Here is a 21,101-nt window from a genome sequence, read left to right as displayed (position 1 = left end):
ATACAGTCCGGATGATTCTTTTTCACTATACTTTGAAGGATGCTGCAGAAGATTGGTTGAGGTCACAACCCCCTAACAGCATTCGAACATGGGAGGACTTGGCGGAAAAATTTATCGCCAAATTCTTTCCATCCACACGCATCAGAAAGGCGAAGCAGGAAATTTATGCATTTAGACAAAGCAAATCTGAAAATTTGTATGAGGCTTGGGAGCGTTTCCAAGAACTTCTGAGGAAGTGTCCAGGTCATAATATTTCTGCTGGTGAACAAGTGGACAAATTTTACTCATCATTGCGTGAGTACGCGAGAGGTATGTTGGACGCAGCAAATAATAGTGCATTTGATTCATTGCCTGCACACAGAGCTCTTGAGATCATCGACAATTTGGCCACTAGATCTTCATAGTCAAATTATGATAGAGAGAACCGGGAAAGTGTGCATGAAGTTGGAACAAATGATGATGTTCTCGCCTCCAACAGGAAGTTGTCACAAAAGATGGATTCCATTGTACAACGTTTGGATGGTCGGAAACCAAGTGTTGAAGATGCTGAATTTGATGAGGAAGTGAAGGTAATAGGTAATCCTCAAAACAACCCTTACTCAAATACTTACAATCCGGGTTGGAGAAATCACCCTAACTTCTCATGGAGAGATCAAGACAAGTCTGGAAATTCGAGGCAATACTCTAATCAAAGGGGTTATAGTCAAGATCAAAAACCTCCATCCTCTCAAGAGCAAGAAATTGGAAAGAAGAGCCTGGAAGAGATTGTGGGAGAACTGGCACAAGCTACTAGCAAGCTTCAGGTGTCCACATATAGCTTCATCAATGAGTCCAGAAATAACTTTAAGAATCAGGAGGCTTCAATCAAAAATTTGGAGAATCAGGTCGGTCAAATTTCCAAACAATTATCTGAGATACCTCCAGGTATGTTTTCTAGTAACACTGTGCCTAATCCTAGGGAGAATATTTATGCTGTTACTCTAAGAAGTGGAAAGTTTTTTTTTTTAGAAAGCAAAAATATATATATCTTCATAAATAGATGAGGAAATAGACAAGATTCATCACCCCTCCTCAAAGGGAACAAAAAGCTGGCTAAAAAAAACCCGAATAAGCACCCTAAGCCAGAAAGAAAATAAAAGAAAAACAAAAGAACCCCAAGACCCGGAGAATAAAAAGCCCCCAACGCCTAAGAGAAAAACCGAATAAGCACCTGAAAGCCTCCAAAAGCCCACCCGACAACAGCCAAACCCGCAAGGACAGAGAAAAAACCAGCCAAAAGCCCAATCCTGCAAGGGAGAAAAACCAGAAGGGGGCGCAACAACACCCTCACTAGAAAAATTAAAGAAGTGGAAAAGTTATGCATGAAATTGAAAAGAAAAAAGATAGTGAAAAGAATAAGAGTGAGGCTAGAAATAAATGTGAATCTGAATCAATAAGTAAAGAAAAAGATCAGAGTGAAAATATGATAGTGAGTGAGAATAAAGAAAAGAAAAGTCCTGCTTGCTGTGGCAAAATTCCTTTTCCCAATGCTTTAGTAAAAAAGAATTTGGAAAAACAGTTTTCAAAATTTTTAGAAGTTTTTAAGAAGCTTCAAATTAACATTCCTTTTTCTGAAGCATTGGAGCAAATGCCCTCTTATGCTAAGTTTATGAAATATATTTTGTCAAGGAGAAGGAAGTTAAGTGATGAGAGTGAAACTATAATGTTAACTGAGGAATGCAGTGCTATTCTGCAGAGGAAGCTTCCTCCTAAATAAAAGATCCTGGTAGCTTCACAATATCTGTTGACATAGAAGGTCTAACTGTAGGAAGAGCTTTGTGTGATCTAGGTGCTAGCATTAATTTGATGCCTTTGACCATGTTTGAACGGTTAGATATAGGAGAAGTCACCCCTACTATGATCTCTCTCCAGTTAGCTGATAGGTCACTTAAGACACCCTATGGAGTAGTGGAGGATGTGTTAGTGCGAGTTGATAAATTTGTTTTCCCTGTGGACTTTGTGGTGTTAGATATGGAAGAAGATACTAGGGTCCCTCTCATTTTAGGTAGACCATTCCTAGCTACTGGAAGGGCGTTAATAGATGTAGAATTGGGAACCATGGACCTTAGAGTAGCTGATGAGAGAGTAACATTTTATGTGTGGAAGAATATGAAACACCCAAACAAGGAAGAAGATGTGTTTAGAGTCGAAGTAGTGGATGAGTTTGTGTGTAAGGAATTTATGAGAATCTCTATGAAGGATCCTTACGAGGCTGTGATGATGGAAGTAATAGAGTTAGATGATCTAGATTTTGAGGAAGAAGAGGTGAGTGCTGCCATAGGACAACTAGATTCCCTCAACCAATACCACCATAGGAGGAATTTGATAGAGGAACTCCATAGAGATGAGGAAAGTTCCGAAAAGAAAGATAAGGCTGAATTGAAACAATTACCCTTTACTCTCAAGTATGTCTATCTTGAAGAGGGTGAATCTAAACCTGTTATTATTAACAAGTCTCCTTCCCTTCTTGAAGAAGAGAAGTTGTTGCTGAAGGTATGAAAAACGGTAGAAAGGGGGGGTTTGAATAACGTTTTCAGTATAGAACTTCCACCTTAAAGATTTTGACAAATCTTTTGAGAACTTAAGTGCTAAAGATAAGAGATAGAAAAGCACACAAGGATTTTATCCTGGTTCACTTGATAAATCACTCAAGCTACTCCAGTCCACCCGTTAAGGTGATTTCTTCCTTCTTAGAATGAAGGCAATCCACTAATCAGGTAAGAGTTACAACTGCACTTGAAACCTACAAGTGACTAACAATTACACTGACTTAGCTCACACTAAGATTCACTCTCTTAGTCTTCTCTAGGATCCGATCAGCCTTGATCTCCTAAAGGAACTAAACAAACTGTTTATCAAAGAATTGTTTACAAGAGATTTGCTTCTAAAAAGCTAATAGTAAACTCAATGAATTTCAGATGAAAGAAAACTTAGAAGATTGTTGAATATATCTTGCGTATGTGAATGCTTCTTCTAGCCGTTTCTTTCAGTCTTCAGCCTCTTTATATACTCCAAGGATTAGGGTTGAGCAATGCATGGGAAATGCTACCGTTGGAGGGCAGTTCTGGAAAATCCAGCTTCTGCTGTGGCTGAGAACGTTAGGTAGGTCGTCAGGAAGGTACAGTAGCTTTTGTACTTGGATAGCGACGCGACCTTTAAACCTAGGAGACTTCTGATCAGAGGAATGCTTCATATTGGAACTTGTGAAGCCGGTTGATCAGAGTCAGAGGGAAAGCACAGATCCTCTGACCATTGTATCTTCTGATTCTGAACTCAGAGGGAAGAACATGGCCTTCAGAGTTTCTTGCTTCTGGACTTCAGAGTTTCCACTATTCAGCTTCTGGATCTTCAGAGTCTTCTACACCATCAGAACATCTGAGCCTTCAGTGTTTCTTGGTTATCAGACTTTCTGGATCTTCAGAACTTCTAGTGACTGAGTCCACATCAGAGTTTGTATAACTTCAGAACTTCTGAAGCTTTTCCACTGTTCATACTGAACATGGTGAATGCGAAAGCGTTGCTTGGGTCACTCTTTATACACAGTGCTTCTGATTTGTGTGAGATTGAGTTGAGGTCAGAACCTGCAAATAGCACACTCAGAAAAACACGTTAGAGTACCACAATTGTTCATATCAAAAGGTTAACTTGTAATCATCAAAACATAGAGTTGTACTACTAGATCAAAACTTGATCTTACAATCTCCCCCTTTTTGATGATGACAAAACTAAGATTTTTGATGAACAATTCTTAAACATTAAACTGAATTCACTCAGAGTTTAGAGATATAGAATAAGACTTATCCTGATGTGAATAGTTTATCTTGCTCATTCTGAATTCAAGTCACTGCTTGATTCTGAGCTTAGCTCCCCCTGAATCTAATACTTGATGAAAACGTTAGTAAAGTCTAGATTCTGAGCTAAATAATATAAGAGTTCAGAGTGAAAAACTTATGACATAGATGAAAATCGAATAATCAGAGCGCATAAGTAATCAGAGTCACGGACAAGGTATCAGAGTCTTGGGTATCAGAGTCAACTTATAATCACTTCAGAAGAAGTGAAATGTATTCCTTGTATTTGCCCAGTGACACATCTATGGTCATGAAGGTGGAACTCTTAAAATCTCCAAAAGAAAAATAAATCACACTAACACATCTTACACATCAAAAACTGGGTTTACTCCCCCTTTTTGTCATAAGCAAAAAGCTTGGGGTGTGAAAAACTTAGCTTGAAGTACAAGGTACTCCCCCTTAGAGAAGGTCTAAGTTTAAAGGAAACGAAAACGATGCAAGAATCAGAGTTAGGCGAAATAAATAGAAGAGTTAATGCACGAGAAGAACGTTTACCACCGGTCAAGTGAGTAAAGAGAAGGGTCAGTTACCAAGAACTTAACCTCGAGAAACCGTAAGAGCATTAACTTTCAGAGAGAAAGTGAAGCCTATATAAAGCGTTGGAGAGAAAGGTAAGCTTCACACCTCGAACAATTTTCAGTAAAGAAAAAAAAATGGCATCATACAACGTAGCACTAGAAGAGCTGAGGAAGAAGGCCTTTGAGGAGGACTTGTTCCTGAACATCAGGCATCCAGAGGGTACAACGACCATCTCGGAGCTAACACGGACACTGCTGGAAGAGGACCTGCGTCCAGAGTTGGAGAGAGACCTGAGGGAATTTCTTGCCTTCGTTGAGGAGGTGCAAGAACTCAGCCGGCTTGAACTCAAGCTGCTGGAAGAAAAAGAAAGTTTGGAAGAGAAGCTCAGGACTTCAGAAGAGATTCTGGAGAGGGATGAGCTAAAGGACAGGCTCAGCAACATCCAGCATGTACTGGAGCGTCTGGAGAAGGATAGGTCAGAGCAGCGCCAGGAGTGCAGAAGAATGAGGAGGGATCCTCCATTCTAGATTTTAGGGAAAGAATGTATGATGTAAACATAAAGAAAGGATGAATAAAAAGATTTTTGCAAACATATGTGACACAAATATATATATATATGCATATATAATCACAAACGAACAAAGAGAATAAATAAGTAAAAAGAAACAGAGTTTAACAAAAAATAAAACAAAGTTAAAGAAAAAGAAAGAAAATGAAGAGATCCTAAAACTAAGGTTTGTCAGATCGTCGCAGAAGTTCCATCATCATGTGCTTCATCTCAATCAGCATGGATTCATGAATGTCAAGACGCTGTTCCATGATGTCGAGTCTGGATGAGCTTGTCTGAGCAGAACTGGAAGGAACATTCTGAGCAGCTTGAGGATCTGGAATGGAAGCAGAAGCAGCAGGAGTAAACACAACTGGTGTAAGTGCTTGGCATCTAAGAGCTTCAGCCTCAGCTTCAAGTCGCTCTGCCTCTAGTCTGGCCTGTTCAGCTTGAGCTGCTGCTAGACGTGCAGCTTCTTCTGCTTGAGCCTTCTTTCTCTTGGCTTCTTCAATAGCTTCAAGAAGCTTATTTCTCTGTTCTTGTTCATGAAGAGCCACCCTTCGAGCAAACCTTTGCTTTGCAGCCTCAATGCTCTGACTTCCCTCTGCATGCAGGAGCTGCATCATAATTGGAACTTGAGCCACTAGCCAAGTGCCCAGATTGTTCCACTCATCAGCCACACGTTCAGCATTCTCACTGAGGTCAGTCTGACCGTGCACATTGCGGAGCCTCAAGGAGGCTTCATGATAGAAAATATTGATGCACTCAGAGAGAGATGTGGGTTGGAGGTGAGTATAGGGAATTATGGAGAGGTTGGTTTCAGGAGAGGCTGGGTGATTGCTGCTATGAGCTTCAGAGGCACCTTGTGGAGAACCAATGTTAATCATTTGAGCATTGGGTTCAGAGGTTCCAAGGTGAGGGTCTGAAGTTTCAACCAGAGGATGGGGTGATCTAACCGAGGATTGGTTAGACACTGATTGTTCGGGTTCAGGTTCTGGTTGAATAGGCTCTTGTTGGTCAGGGGCAGGGTGAGCTTGTTGAGCCAAGGGGTCTGCCTCTTGTAAAGGATTGGCCAAGATAGGTTCATCTGGGTCAACTAGACGTTCAGGTCTAGGGCCAGGATATCTCCTAGGGCTTGGACAAGTGAGGTAATATTCCTCTAAGGTAGACACCTTTTCTTTTCTAACCTCCATGAATTTTCTAATGGATTCAGAGTTATTGGAGGGAGAAGAATCAGCAACATTGGTTGGGAAGGATACAGGTGTATAGGCTGTGGAAGAGTCGGTATCCGTGGTTCTGGCAGCAGGACGTGCTGATGCTCTGGGAACAGAGTGATCAGACGTTCTGGGTTGTGGTTCTGTTTGGTTGGGCTCTGGTTGTTCATGGATGATGGGTTCAGAAGATAATGGGTCGTACGGGATGGTAATGAGAGAGGTTGGTTCTTCTGACCTAGAGGATTGGTCCTGAAGCAAATTCCAGAGAGGTGCTTCAGTAGGGGAAGGTTGAATGAAGGAAGATCTTGGGGAATGTGGTGGAGAGGTGGTTTGTGCAGCTGGTTGGGATTCAGGAATAGGAGTGAGGGGATTTGAGGAGTGTTTGAGCATGGCAGAAATAGGGAGTGCATCAAATAAATTCAAATCATCATCAGAAGCAAGTGCAGGCTTACTTGAATGTGCTGATGATCTAGTCACTCTGGCAGGAGGTTCAGTCCTTCTGACCACTTCAGCAGCTGGTTCCACCCGAGTAGGCTTCACCACGATTCTGACCTGCTTCTTCTTCTTCTTAGGAGGACCATCCTCATTATCACTATCATCACCATCATCAGGCTTTCTCTTCTTCTTTGTGACCAGAGGGACATCGGATTCCTCAGAAGATTCGTCCAGTAGCATCTTCCTCTGAGCTTTCTTCTTGGGAGGAGAAGGAAACTCTGGAGCTGGCGGCAGTCTGCTGACGAAATCATCAAGATCAATTTCGAATCCTTGAGCCCTGAGGTCTTCAACATAGCACCTGATGGCGTCAGGATTGTCTGCCTGTGTCCACAGAGGATAGTCATTCAGAGGCATCCTTCTGCTTCTGATCTCAGAAGATGTGTCTTCATGAGCAGGAGCAATCTTCTTCTGGACCAAACCCATCTTCTTCAGAGAATTTGCAGTGAAGACATCACTGACAATGGTGCTCAGATCCTCTACACATCCAGCATTGACCAGATCTTGCACCAGGTTGCTTTCAATGAGAAAGTCTGAGAGCAGCCTCCCAAAGGGGATATATTTGATTGCTGACTTGATGGAGGCAGTGGTGCGAGACTTCCGGATGCATTCCTTCAAGTAGGAGAACAGGAAGTAGGGAAGGCAGATCTTCTTCTGGTCTTGGATGAAGAACAACATCACCTTCTGGTTGAAGTTGATGTAGTCTGGAGAACTGCCCTTCGGTCTCTGGTTTATGCAGTGGAGTAGGATCTTGTGCCAGATCCTGAGTTTGGGATGAAGGTCCATCACCTTGTAACTCGTCTTGCCCGGTTTGAAGGTGGTGTACAGGGCCTGGTTGATTGTATCCTTGGTGCTGGGTTTCAGCTTCGATTCCGTGAGTTGGAAACGATACCCATAAGCAGTGTCTGCACCCAGCAAGTTCACGAAGGACTTCTCCGTGATGATGATCCTTCTTCCGAGAATGTGAGATACCACCTGAGTATCATCGCAGTCGGCGTGCTTCCAGAATTCCTTGACCAATCTATCATACACCGGTCCTCGAAGTCTGTTGAAGTAATTTCCCCAACCTTGAGCTTGGACTTCAGGACGAAGATCATACCCATTTGTAGCCAGGTTGTCGAGGTTGAATCTCCATTCTGCCAGGACTTGGAGTTCCTCAGGAGGATATACACAGTGAACGGCACAGCCCCGTTCTGCAATTGGAACACTCTGGTCTTGAGCTTGAACTGGATCTTGTGTCGGATTCTCAGGGCCCCTTTGACCCGTTGCCAGACCAACTACCATGTGAGGGAACTGAGGTGCATCTGCAGTAGATCTTCTGGTTTGTCTCACCATTTTTGAAGTGGTTGAAGGTTTGAGGTAGAAGATGAAGGTTGAAAGATGAAGAGAGATCGAGAGAGAAATCGAGAAAAGGCGGTTTTGAAAAAGCAGAGAGAGCGAGAGTAAAAACCGGAAGTGAACGAGATCGTGTGTGTATAGAGGGTTTTATCAAATAACCGTTGTTGATTTAAAAAGCACTTTAAGATCAACGGTTGAAAATTAAAGATAGATAGTAACAGTAAAATACACAAATCACACACAGGAGAGAAGCATATCTACACGCAATCATAACAGACTGTCACACGGGCACAAGGAACTATGCATCAGAAATACTGACACACGTGTTGTTGTCTCAGCTTCAGAGTCAGTACCAGTGGGTTCACACACTCTGATTGAGTTACCTTCTGGACTAGACATCTTCTGATCAAGAAGTATCATAGTCAGAGGTTCTGATCCATCTTCACTCTGGACAAAAGTCCATGTTTAGATTTTTCAGAATAAAATTAAATCTATCCTCTGCTAAGGGCTTTGTAAAGATATCTGCCCATTGATGGTCAGTATCAACAAACTTCAGAAGAAGTACGCCCTTCTGTACATAATCTCTAATAAAGTGATACTTTACCTCAATGTGCTTTGCCCTTGAATGCAAGATAGGATTCTTACTCAATGAGATTGCAGCAGTGTTATCACAATAGATTGGGATATTGCTCTCAAGGATCTGATAATCCTCCAGCTGATGTTTCATCCAGAGCATCTGAGTGCTGCATATTGCTGCTGAGATATATTCTGCCTCTGCAGTTGATAGTGCAATGGTTGATTGCCTCTTGCTTGCCCATGAGACTAGATTGCTTCCCAGAAATTGACAATTTCCAGAAGTACTTTTTCTCTCTGTTCTATCTCCAGCATAATCAGCATCACAGTAACCTGAAAGCTTATACTCTGATGTTTTCTTATACATCAAGCCAAGGTTAGTGGTGCCTTTCAGATACCTTAGGATCCTCTTAACAACAGTTAAGTGGGTTTCCCTTGGATCTGATTGGAATCGAGCACATAAATGAACACTAAATAGTATGTCTGGCCTAGATGCAGTTAAGTATAGAAGTGAACCTATCATGCCACGATAGAGCTTCTGACATACTTTACCACTTTTATCTTCTTTCTCCAGAATGCATGTAGGATGCATTGGAGTCTTGGCCACTGTAGATTCCAGCATATTGAACTTCTTCAGAAGTTCTTTAGTGTACTTGCTCTGATGGATATATGTTCCTTCTGGTGTTTAATCAACTTGTATTCCCAGAAAGTACTTTAATTCTCCCATCATACTCATCTCAAATTCAGCCTGCATCATCTCAGAAAATTCTTTGCATAGAGATTGATTAGCAGAACCAAATATAATATCATCAACATAAATTTGCACAATTAAGATATCATCTTTATAAGTCTTGCAAAAAAGAGTTGTATCTACTTTACCCCTTACAAACTCATTCTCCAGAAGGAATGAGCTAAGTCTCTCATACCATGCTCTGGGAGCTTGCTTCAGACCGTAGAGTGATTTCTTCAATTTGAACACATGGTCTAGTTTCTTCTCATCTTCAAAACCTGGGGGTTGATGAACATAGACTTCCTCTGAGATATAACCATTTAGGAAGGCACTCTTTACGTCCATCTGATGTAGAACTATGTTGTGATTGACTGAGAAAGAGATCAACAGTCTGATTGCCTCCAGTCTTGCTACTGGAGCAAATGTTTCAGTGTAGTCTATTCCTTCCTGCTGGCTGTAGCCTTGAGCAACTAGCCTTGCCTTGTTTCTGACTACATCTCCTTTCTCATTCAGCTTGTTTCTGAATACCCACTTCGTTCCAATAACATGGACACTCTCAGGCTTCTTCACTAAGCTCCAAACATCGTTCTTGGAAAATTGATTCAGTTCTTCTTCCATGGCCAGAATCCAATCCTTGTCCTGAAGAGCTTCATCTATGGACTTGGGTTCAATTAAGGACACCAATCCTTTCAGACTGAGCAAGGTCTCTTCAGAAGGTCTGAAGGCAGATCTGGTTCTGACTGGTTCGTCTTTGTTGCCCAGAATCAATTCCTTAGGGTGAGCTGCAGTGATTCTGCTCTTCTTCAGAGTTTGTGAGTTAGAGGGACCAGCTTCTTCCTCTGGTTCATCTTCCTCTTGCTCATCTTCCTCTGGAGCTTTGCCTTTGTCAGAAACATTAATGCTTAAATCTGCAAACTTTTCAACTAGCTTTGACTGGTCAGAGTCAAGCTTATCGTCAAATCTAACATGAATAGATTCTTCAATAGTCTTAGCATCAGTATTATAAAATCTAAAACCTTTAGATCTCTCAGAGTAACCTAGTAATAGACACTTAGAAGACTTAGCATCAAATTTATGCAATCTATCCTTAGTATTGAGAACATAACAAACACAGCCAAAAGGATGAAAATAAGAAATGTTGGGTTTTATGTTCTTCCACAATTCATAAGGAGTCTTATTCAGAATTGGTCTCACAGAGATTCTGTTCTGAATGTAACATGCTGTATTTACTGCCTCTGCCCAAAAGTGCTTAGCCATGCCAGTTTCTTGGAGCATGGTTCTAGCCATCTCCTGAAGAGTTCTGTTCTTCCTCTCAACAACACCATTTTGTTGAGGAGTTCTGGGACAAGAGAAATCATGTGCAATTCCATAGGAATCAAACAGACTCTCAAACTTGTCATTCTCAAACTCTCCACCATGGTCACTTCTGACACGCACAATCCTACAAGCCTTCTCGTTTTGCACTTGAGCAATGAAGGTAGAGAACACAGCATGAGACTCATCCTTGCGGGTTAGAAACTTTACCCATGTCCAGCGGCTATAGTCATCAACGATAACCATCCCATATCTCTTGCCACCTATAGACTCAGTTTTCACTGGTCCAAAAAGGTCGATATGCAGAAGTTCCAACGGCCTTGAGGTTGAGACAACATTCTTTGCCTTGAAAGGGACTTTTGTGAATTTGCCTTTCTGACATGCTTCACAAAGAGCGTCTGAAGCGAACTTCAGATTGGGTAAGCCCCTGACAAGGTTTAGCTTGCTCAGCTGAGAAATCTTTCTCATACTGGCATGCCCTAACCGTCTATGCCATACCCACTGCTCTTCATTAACAGACAGAAGGCACTTCACATTCTGAGCCTCCAACTCAGATAATCTGATCTTATAGATGTTGTTCTTCCTCTTGCTGTTAAACAGAACAGAGCCATCGATCTGACTTACAGCCCGGCAGGACTTTTGATTGAATATAACATCATAACCCTTGTCAGCTAATTGACTTATAGACAATAAGTTATGTGTTAAGCCGTCTACCAATAACACATTATCAATGCATGGACTACTATCTACACAAATAGTACCAGTACCAACAATTTTACCCTTTTCATTTCCTCCAAAGCCAACTTCGCCTCCAGGCTTAAGTTTCAGCTCTCGGAACATACGCCTTTCTCCCGTCATGTGACGCGAGCATCCACTGTCCAGATACCATGATTGGTGTTTCAGTGGAGCTATCAAGGATATCTGCAACATAGATAATCTTGTCCTTAGGTACCCACTTTCTGGGTCCTCTCTTGTTAGTTACCCCAGAGGTTCTGATCACCTTGGGTGTCTCAACATGATATTTTAAAGGAATATTTGCATGATATTTAGTCATAGAGAAAGATCCCTTTTTAAGAGGGTTTTTAGCAACTTTAGCAGGTACAGGATCAGGCAATATGGTACCAGAGGGAACAAAGCATTCATACAAGGATTTAGCTTTAGACACAGAGGGCTCATTTCTAATTGGTTTAGAATAGCCAATGCCATGCATTCCATTTCTGCTTACGCCATAGATCATTGAAGCCATTAAGCTTCTATCCACGCTTTTAGCTAGGAATCTTTGAAAAGACTTTTCATACTTAGATTCATTTCTACAATCAGAGGCATCACAGGCAACAATTTCTTCTAACTTAGCAATCTGGTTCTTAAGCACAGAGTTAGAATTGATCAAAGCATGATTATCATTTTTCAAATCAGAAATAATTTTCTCATGTTCAGAAGGAGTTTTGGAAACAGCAGATAAGTTCTTTTTCAGCTTCTTATGCTTAGACAATAAGGAGTTATACTTATCCATGATATCAGACAATGCATGTTTCAGTTCAGAGGTAGAGAAAGAAGCGAATACCTCATTTTCATCGTCTGAGTTAGGATCTCCTTCTGATTCTGAGTCAGAGTCAACAGCTTCCTTTGACTCTGCTCCTTTGTCTTTGACAATAGCCATGAGTCCTTGGACTTCACCATCAGAGTCAACATCCTCTGACTCTGATTCATCAAATGTCACCATCAGACTCTTCTTCGTCTTGAAGTGCTTCTTTGGCTTCTTGTCCTTCTTCAATCTTGGACAGTCACTTTTGTAGTGCCCTGATTCTTTGCACTCAAAGCATGTGACTTCCTTAAGCGAGGACTTCTTCTGACCTGAGGATTCAGACTTTCCTCTTGCCTTTCCAGAGCCTTTGTATTTGCTCTGCCTGTGCTTCCAGATGCGATTGAGTCTCTTGGAGATCAGAGTCAGCTCATCTTCATCAGAATCTTCTGATGCTTCTTCAGATTCCTCTTCTTCAGCTTGAAGAGCTTTTGACTTCTCAACCTTAGCCTTTTCAGATTTGGATTTCAAGGCTATGGACTTTTTCCTCAGATCTTGCATCTCTGAGCGCTTCAGCTCATGGCATTTCAAAATGCTGATGAGTTCTTCTAAACTCATATTCTCAACGTCTCTCGTGAGCTCTATTGAAGTCACCAAAGGCATCCAACTTTCAGGAAGACACCTGATGACCCTTATGACATGATCTTTTGTTGTGTAGCTCTTGTTGAGAGGTCGTATGCCAGCTACAAGCAACTGAAATCTGGAGAACATTTCTTCAATGGACTCATTTGGCTCCATGATGAAGGATTCATACTTTTGGATCAAAGACAATGCCTTTGATTCTTTGACTTTCTTGTTTCCTTCATGAGACATCTTCAGAGATTCGAAAATGCCTTTTGCAAACTCACGATCTGTAATCTTCTGGTACTCTTGATAGGAAATAGCACTTAGAAGAATTGCTCTTGCTTTGTGATGTTGTGAGTACAGCTTCTTTTGATCTGCAGTCATCTCTGACCTTGGGATCTTCTTGCCATCTGCATCAACTGGACGCTCGTAGCCATCCACAATAATATCCCAGAGATCTGCATCGAAACCCAGAAAGAAACTTTCCAGTCTATCTTTCCAATATTCGAACCTTTGACCGTCGAACATAGGAGGCTTTGCATTGTAACCATCTCTTTGAGTTTCACTGGTGGTGGCAGCCATTGTTTTTCACACCGGCCCGGATCACTGAACACTGTTAGGTGTGGTAATCAGAACTTGCGCTCTGATACCAATTGAAGGTATGAAAAACGGTAGAAAGGGGGGGGGGTTTGAATAACGTTTTCAGTATAGAACTTCCACCTTAAAGATTTTGACAAATCTTTTGAGAACTTAAGTGCTAAAGATAAGAGATAGAAAAGCACACAAGGATTTTATCCTGGTTCACTTGATAAATCACTCAAGCTACTCCAGTCCACCCGTTAAGGTGATTTCTTCCTTCTTAGAATGAAGGCAATCCACTAATCAGGTAAGAGTTACAACTGCACTTGAAACCTACAAGTGACTAACAATTACACTGACTTAGCTCACACTAAGATTCACTCTCTTAGTCTTCTCTAGGATCCGATCAGCCTTGATCTCCTAAAGGAACTAAACAAACTGTTTATCAAAGAATTGTTTACAAGAGATTTGCTTCTAAAAAGCTAATAGTAAACTCAATGAATTTCAGATGAAAGAAAACTTAGAAGATTGTTGAATATATCTTGCGTATGTGAATGCTTCTTCTAGCCGTTTCTTTCAGTCTTCAGCCTCTTTATATACTCCAAGGATTAGGGTTGAGCAATGCATGGGAAATGCTACCGTTGGAGGGCAGTTCTGGAAAATCCAGCTTCTGCTGTGGCTGAGAACGTTAGGTAGGTCGTCAGGAAGGTACAGTAGCTTTTGTACTTGGATAGCGACGCGACCTTTAAACCTAGGAGACTTCTGATCAGAGGAATGCTTCATATTGGAACTTGTGAAGCCGGTTGATCAGAGTCAGAGGGAAAGCACAGATCCTCTGACCATTGTATCTTCTGATTCTGAACTCAGAGGGAAGAACATGGCCTTCAGAGTTTCTTGCTTCTGGACTTCAGAGTTTCCACTATTCAGCTTCTGGATCTTCAGAGTCTTCTACACCATCAGAACATCTGAGCCTTCAGTGTTTCTTGGTTATCAGACTTTCTGGATCTTCAGAACTTCTAGTGACTGAGTTCACATCAGAGTTTGTATAACTTCAGAACTTCTGAAGCTTTTCCACTGTTCATACTGAACATGGTGAATGCGAAAGCGTTGCTTGGGTCACTCTTTATACACAGTGCTTCTGATTTGTGTGAGATTGAGTTGAGGTCAGAACCTGCAAATAGCACACTCAGAAAAACACGTTAGAGTACCACAATTGTTCATATCAAAAGGTTAACTTGTAATCATCAAAACATAGAGTTGTACTACTAGATCAAAACTTGATCTTACAGTTGCGTGTTCTGAGAAAGCACAAGTCAGCTTTGGGCTGGACTATTGATGACATTAAGGGAATAAGCCCCACAATTTGCATGCATAAAATATTAATGGAAAATGAATATAAGCCTGTGGTCCAACCTCAAAGGAGACTTAATCCAACAATGAAAGAGGTGGTGAGAAAAGAGGTAATAAAATTACTTGATGCGGGTATCATTTACCCGATTTCTGATAGTGAATGAGTTAGTCCAGTTCAAGTGGTTCCCAAGAAAGGGGGAATCGATGTTGTTCAGAATGAGAACAACGAATTGATCCCAACTAGACAAGTCACGTGATGGAGAGTTTTCATAGACTACCGGAGGCTTAACTCAGCTACCCGGAAAGATCACTTCCCCCTCCCCTTTATTGATAAAATGCTTGAAAAGTTAGCTGGACATAAATATTATTGCTTTCTAGATGGTTATTCTGGATATAATCAAATTGTTGTTGCACCTGAAGATCAAGAGAAGACTGCTTTTACTTGTCCCTACGGGGTGTTTGCTTATAGGAGAATGCCCTTTGGGCTTTGTAATGCTCCATCAACTTTTCAACGATGTATGTTTGCTATTTTCTCCGATCTTATTGAACACTGCATTGAAATATTCTTGGATGATTTTTCTGTGTTTGGTCCTACTTTTGATGAATGCTTGCATAATCTTACTCTTGTACTGAAACGATGCCAAGAAACAAATTTAGTTTTGAATTGGGAAAAATGCCATTTTATGGTTAGAGATGGAATTGTTCTTGGCCATCGTGTCTCTGAAAAGGGGTTAGAAGTGGATAGAGAAAAAATTGAAGTAATTGATAAACTCCCTCCCCCTTCTAATATAAAAGGTGTTCGAAGTTTTTTAGGTCATGCGGGTTTCTATAGAAGTTTCATTAAAGATTTTTCAAAAATTGCTAAACCCATGACAAATTTACTTGAGAAAGATGCTCCATTCATATTTGATGAACATTGTGTTAGTGGTTTTAATTTGATTAAACACAGACTTGTAACTGCTCCTGTAATAGTTGCACCTGATTGGTCTTTACCTTTTGAAATAATGTGTGATGCCAGTGATATAGATGTAGGAGCTATGTTGTGTCAAAAGAAAGAAAAAGTGTTGCATGCGATTTATTATGCTAGTAAGGTTTTAAATGAAGCACAAAGGAATTATACAACCACTGAAAAAGAATTGCTTGCTATTGTTTTTGCATGTGAAAAGTTTAGGTCATATGTGGTAGGCTCTAAAGTTATTGTTCATACTGACCACTCTGCCTTGAAGCATTTACTGTCTAAGCAGGACTCTAAACCCATGTTGATAAGGTGGATCTTACTTCTGCAAGAATTTGATCTGGAGATCAAAGATAAGAAAGGGAAGGACAATGGTGTTGCTGACCACTTGTCAAGAATTGAAGGCGGAGATTCCAACTTAATTCCTATTTCTGAGGAATTTCCAGATGAGAAACTTTTTTCCCTTAACTCTTCTTCTTTACCTTGGTACACTGATTTTGCTAATTATAAAGCTGCTAGTGTGTTGCCACCTGATTTTACGTGGCAACAAAAGAAGAAGTTTTTGCATGATGTTAAATTTTATCTGTGGAAGGAACCTTTTTTGTTTAGGTGGTGTGCTGATGGAGTGATAAGGAAGTGTGTCCCTGAGGAGGAATTTGAAAATATTTTGTGGCATTGCCATGGCTCTGAGTATGTGGGACATTTTAGTGGAGAGAGGACAACAACAAAGGTCCTCCAAAGAACTGGAAACATCTCTTGGAAGAATGAGATGCCCCTGAAAAATATTTTAGAAGTTGAGCTTTTTGACGTGTGGGGTATCGATTTCATGGGACCTTTCCCAGCTTCCTATAGATGTCAGTACATTCTTGTGGCTGTAGACTATGTTTCTAAGTGGGTTGAAGCTTCCGCCCTCTCAACAAATGATGCCAAGGTTGTAGTGGCTTTTCTAAAGAAAAATATTTTCACTAGATTCATGGTTCCAAGGGCTATCATTAGTGACGGGGAAACACATTTTTGTAACAAAGCATTTGAATCTCTTTTAGAAAAGGCTAAAAAGCATTTTTGGCCCCTGATGTTTCAAGTTTGTGCAAGTTCTGCCCCTATCTATTTTTGTCGATGTTTCTACCCCTCATGTTTTCAAACAGTGCACCGTCTACCCCTCACGGAGGGGTAGACGGTGCACTGTTTGAAAACATGAGGGGTAGACGATGCACTGTTTGAAAACATGAGGGGTAGAAACATCGACAAAAATAGAGTAGGGGCAGAATTTGCACAAACTTGAAACATCAGGGGCCAAAAGTGCTTTTTAGCCTTTAGAAAAATATGGTGTCAAGCACAAGGTTGCTAACCCCTATCACCCACAAACTAGTGGTCCAGTTGAAGTTTCAAATAAGGAGCTCAAAAGGATTCTAGAAAAGGTGGTTAGTTCGTCCCGTAAAGATTGGTCTAAGAAATTCGACGACACTTTATGGGCATACCGAACTGCGTTCAAAAATCTTATTGGAACTTCTCCATTTCAACTAGTTTATAGGAAGTCATGTCACTTGCCAGTGGAACTTGAACATAAGGCTTATTGGGCGACAAAATGTCTGAATTTTGATTTAAAAGATGCTAGTGGTAAGAGACTCTTGCAATTAAATGAGTTGGATGAATTTAGGCTTCAAGCCTATGATAGTTCTCGCATTTATAAGGAGAGGACTAAGAAGTGGCATGATAGTAAAATTGTGAGAAGAGAGTTTTTCCCAGGTCAACAAGTTTTACTTTATAACTCAAGGTTAAGATTATTTCCGGGAAAATTAAAGTCTCGTTGGTCGGGACCTTTCATTGTAAAGGAAGTATTCCCTCATAAAGCTGTTGAAATTGAAGAGCCAAGTTCTAAACGAGCTTTCACCGTGAATGGTCAAAGACTTAAGTTATATCATGGGGGTGAAATAGTTAGAGGAAAGACCACTCTGGACTTAGCTTCTCCAACGTAGACATGCGGAACAAGAGTCTAATAAGGACTATAACATTGTGCTTCTTGGGAGACAACCCAAGCAAATTTAGCATAGTAGAGTAAGTTTTTTTCTTATTTTCATTTTTTTATTTTAGTATGAGTATATTACTAGTATCATTAGTTTTTTTAGTATTATTAGTTGAAAAAGAAAAAAAAAACCGAAAAAAAATTGGAAAAATCAATTTCTGCACAGAACTCGTGCATTTTTCCCTTTGCCCATGGTGCATTTGCACCAAAGAATTATCCTCTGGATTTTTTTGCACCATACTCACGCAAATTCCATAGTTTTGTGGCGCAATTACGCCACCATAAACAGAATGTTTTGAAAAGTTGGCACTATCTTTTAAAAACATAACAAATCTGATTTATTTTAATAAGAGATAATTTGAATATCAGATAAATCAGTTTATTCTATTTTTATCTAACCACCCTTTTTATTCCCTCTCTCACTCACGCCTCTCACACTCACGGTTTCACGCACGCACGTTCCATTCCTTTCATCTGCGTGGGTTCTTCTCCCACAAGAGTTGCGACTTTGAGTCCCTTCTCTGTTAGTTTTAACGTCCCTTCATCCCCTCCATTCAAGCTTCAAAGGTAATTTCACTTCTCCCTCGTCTATTTTCTCTTCATCTTCAGGTTAGAAATTTATGTACAATTTCAACTTTTTATGCTCAATTTTGTGTGGAAATCATATTGTAGTGATGATGAAAGAGTTGCATGTTGGCTGGGATAATTTGTGGTTATATGGATAGGAATTGTGAAGTGACAGATTATGCATGTTAGGTGTTTGAAAAAAATTCCCCTTTCAATTCTAGAGTATCTTGACTTGGGAAGTAAAAGGAACACTTGGATAGATTTCTAAATTCCACTATTGAGGTCTGAGTTCATCGAATTTATTATGTTTTAACAACATGGAACAGTGACGCATATCCTCTCTTACAAAGCCAATATCATAGTATCGCTTGACAACATGTTGAACTTTAACTGATTGTTCTTGTTTTTTTTCGTTGTCTTCAATACTCCTGCAGATGTCAAGAAAAAGGAAGCAGGGAGCACGTTCAAGTGGAGAGTGGTTCCGTTCAGATAAGAAGAAGAAATTTTATACCAGCTTGGTCACCAGAGAAGTTATACTTGAGAGGTATTTCGTTTTGCCGTTAAGCGGATTCCCCCAATTTGCAAGAGTGATTCAAGAGAGGGGTTGGCAAACACTTGCTGGAAAACAAAAATTGGGTTGCGAGGATGTGGTAAAGGAGTTCTATGCTGATGCTCGGGTTGATGACGCCCTTGGTGAGTTTGAAGAACCTATCTACACATCGTGGTACAGAGGAACCAAAGTAGATTATAGTCCTCAAGTCATCCATGAACTTCTAGAGCTTCCTACCCCAGACCCGTTTCAAGGAAAATAATTGTCCTATCATGAATTGTTAGAGCAACCTCCAATTGCGTTAATTCTGAGAGCATAGCTGTACATGGAGTTATTTGGGAACCAGATTCGGCGGGACCAAACAGATATTTTTTAAGGAACCACTTGAAGCATGATACGAGAGTTTGGTCACAATGTGTGTTGGACATTGTCATCCCTTCATCCCATCAGGCGGATCTCAGGCTGAATGAGTCCGTATTTTTACATTGTATTGTGAAGAATTGTCCTATTGATGTTGCTCGAATCATCTCCGACATAATTTATGAAGTTGCTCAGTCCAATACCAAGCCACGCTTGCCTTTTCCTAATTTGATCACTCGGTTAGTCAGAAAAAGTGGAGTGAGGATTGCAATCAAGAATCAAGTCAAGCAGTGCATCGATTTGACGGACAAGAAGATCACAGGAATGATAAAAAAAGGCTGGAGAATGCCATGATGAATTTCGTGAGGAGTTGAGGATGAAAGAGCTTGTGAGGAAACAACAGGATGCCGCCAATGCATCCCCGGGTCAGATCATGCAGTTTGATCCAAAGGAGATATTTGGTGCCATAGGTACTGCACTCCGTCGGGTGGATGATGTGCATAGAAATATGGAGAGAGATTGGAAGAGCAAGGATATGCCATATGCTGATTTTGAGTATCCTCTCCCACATGGTAGCTTGGAAAAGATGCTGATGCAGATGAGCTTAGATGTTGATCCGCCTCACAATGATGCAGCGGGAGCAGACACTGATGATGATGATCCGAATGGATCAGATTGAGGGAGTTCTAAACTCTTTCTTTTATTTTATTCTTAGTATTCGTTTTGAGTTTCACTTTTCTTAGTTGGAGTCTTGCATGATAGTCTAGTGTGTTAATTGAGTCTGCATCAGCCATTTAGTTTCTAATTCAGTTTATCTTGTTTGTGTGAAGTTGGAACCCTTGGTTATTATCTCTCATATGCTTAACGTCTCAAGTGGTTGTAACTCTAGCTAAATGCCTTATTTTCAAAAGTTTTCGATATTATTGTTCTGTGAAGTTATTGGGACATGGCATATTGTTGAGAGAGATGAGTGATTCTGGGTTTGAGTGATGAATCACTGGGTGGTGCTGATCTGAATTCATTGGGGATTCATTATTTTACCCCTTGTTTTTGCTGAGCGTCGAGTGTTCTCTATTGATTCCTGACTTACCTGCACTTGTCTGGTTCTGCTTTGAAATGCATGTTAAAGTGATAGTGGTGTGCTTGTGACTGGTATGAGATTCTTAGGCATTTTTTTTTTCTGGCTTTCAGATACTGTTTCAGTTAATCCTTAGTTACCCAAGTTGAGCTTGATAGTGATATTTTCTTGGTCCCAAACTGAACCATCTTTGTAAACTGTTAAGTGATCTTAGCCATGAAAAGAGCAAATCATAACATGTGTGTGCAAAGGTTCCCTTTCTCTCCTCTTGCAATTGAAAATGTACTCAAGTTGTTGAAACATAAAAAGAAAAAAAATAACAAAAAAACAATAAAGAAGAAAAAAAGAAGAAGCAAAAGAACGAAAATGAGTACAAGGGGAGGGAAGAGAAGAACATTAAGTGCTTTGGAAATAATGCTCTAAGCTATCAATGAAATAGATCACCTAACTGTTTTTTTGTGTGTGTAGCCTTGTGCGTTCCTTTCTTATCCTACCTGACGTTACACCTTAGCCACATTGCAACCCTTATGAATCTCCTATTTGTTGCATAGCATTACATTGTCTGATTTGATGTGATTGATTATCAGAACCGAGACATAGTACTTGTTTTGTCAGATGCACTAAATGATAGATGATGCATGTTTGCGTGGGTGACTGTTTGATGTGAATTCTGCACCACACTACCCTAGTGTTTTCATCTTCTCTGATTTAGGTTTCTTATCTTTTCATTCAGTATGTTCATGAACTAATTATCTTTGTGGAGCATGTGTATCGGTTTTATTACTTGTTTTGGCATTTATCTTGGAGTTATTTTGTTCTGTGCTTGAGGACAAGCAACCTTAAGTTTACGCTTGAGGACAAGCTGTCGTTGAGTAT

At 40.5% G+C, this 21,101-nt stretch overlaps 2 protein-coding genes across 2 annotated transcripts; both read left to right on the top strand.

Annotated features, from left to right (window-relative positions):
- Positions 1-494: 494 nt before the first annotated feature.
- On the top strand, positions 495-2,538 carry LOC130712882 (uncharacterized). The gene is made up of 2 exons (XM_057562698.1): positions 495-924; positions 1,808-2,538. Exons 1-2 carry the CDS (start codon positions 495-497, stop codon positions 2,536-2,538), a joined length of 1,161 nt encoding a protein of 386 aa, XP_057418681.1.
- Positions 2,539-15,027: 12,489 nt separating this feature from the next.
- On the top strand, positions 15,028-17,623 carry LOC130712881 (uncharacterized). The gene is made up of 2 exons (XM_057562697.1): positions 15,028-16,578; positions 16,958-17,623. Exons 1-2 carry the CDS (start codon positions 15,028-15,030, stop codon positions 17,621-17,623), a joined length of 2,217 nt encoding a protein of 738 aa, XP_057418680.1.
- Positions 17,624-21,101: the final 3,478 nt, after the last annotated feature.

This window comes from Lotus japonicus, chromosome 4 (genome assembly GCF_012489685.1).
Source record: "Lotus japonicus ecotype B-129 chromosome 4, LjGifu_v1.2".
Lineage (NCBI taxonomy): Eukaryota > Viridiplantae > Streptophyta > Magnoliopsida > Fabales > Fabaceae > Lotus > Lotus japonicus.
This window is presented reverse-complemented; position numbering and strand designations above follow the sequence as displayed.

Coding starts and splice junctions, on each gene's coding strand:
- LOC130712882 (XM_057562698.1), top strand. CDS start 495: ATGGATTCCATTGTACAACGTTTGGATGGTCGGAAACCAAGTGTTGAA. Junction 925..1,807: donor ATTATCTGAGATACCTCCAG/GTATGTTTTCTA, acceptor GTCTAACTGTAG/GAAGAGCTTTGTGTGATCTA.
- LOC130712881 (XM_057562697.1), top strand. CDS start 15,028: ATGCTTGAAAAGTTAGCTGGACATAAATATTATTGCTTTCTAGATGGT. Junction 16,579..16,957: donor TCTCAACAAATGATGCCAAG/GTTGTAGTGGCT, acceptor AGTGCTTTTTAG/CCTTTAGAAAAATATGGTGT.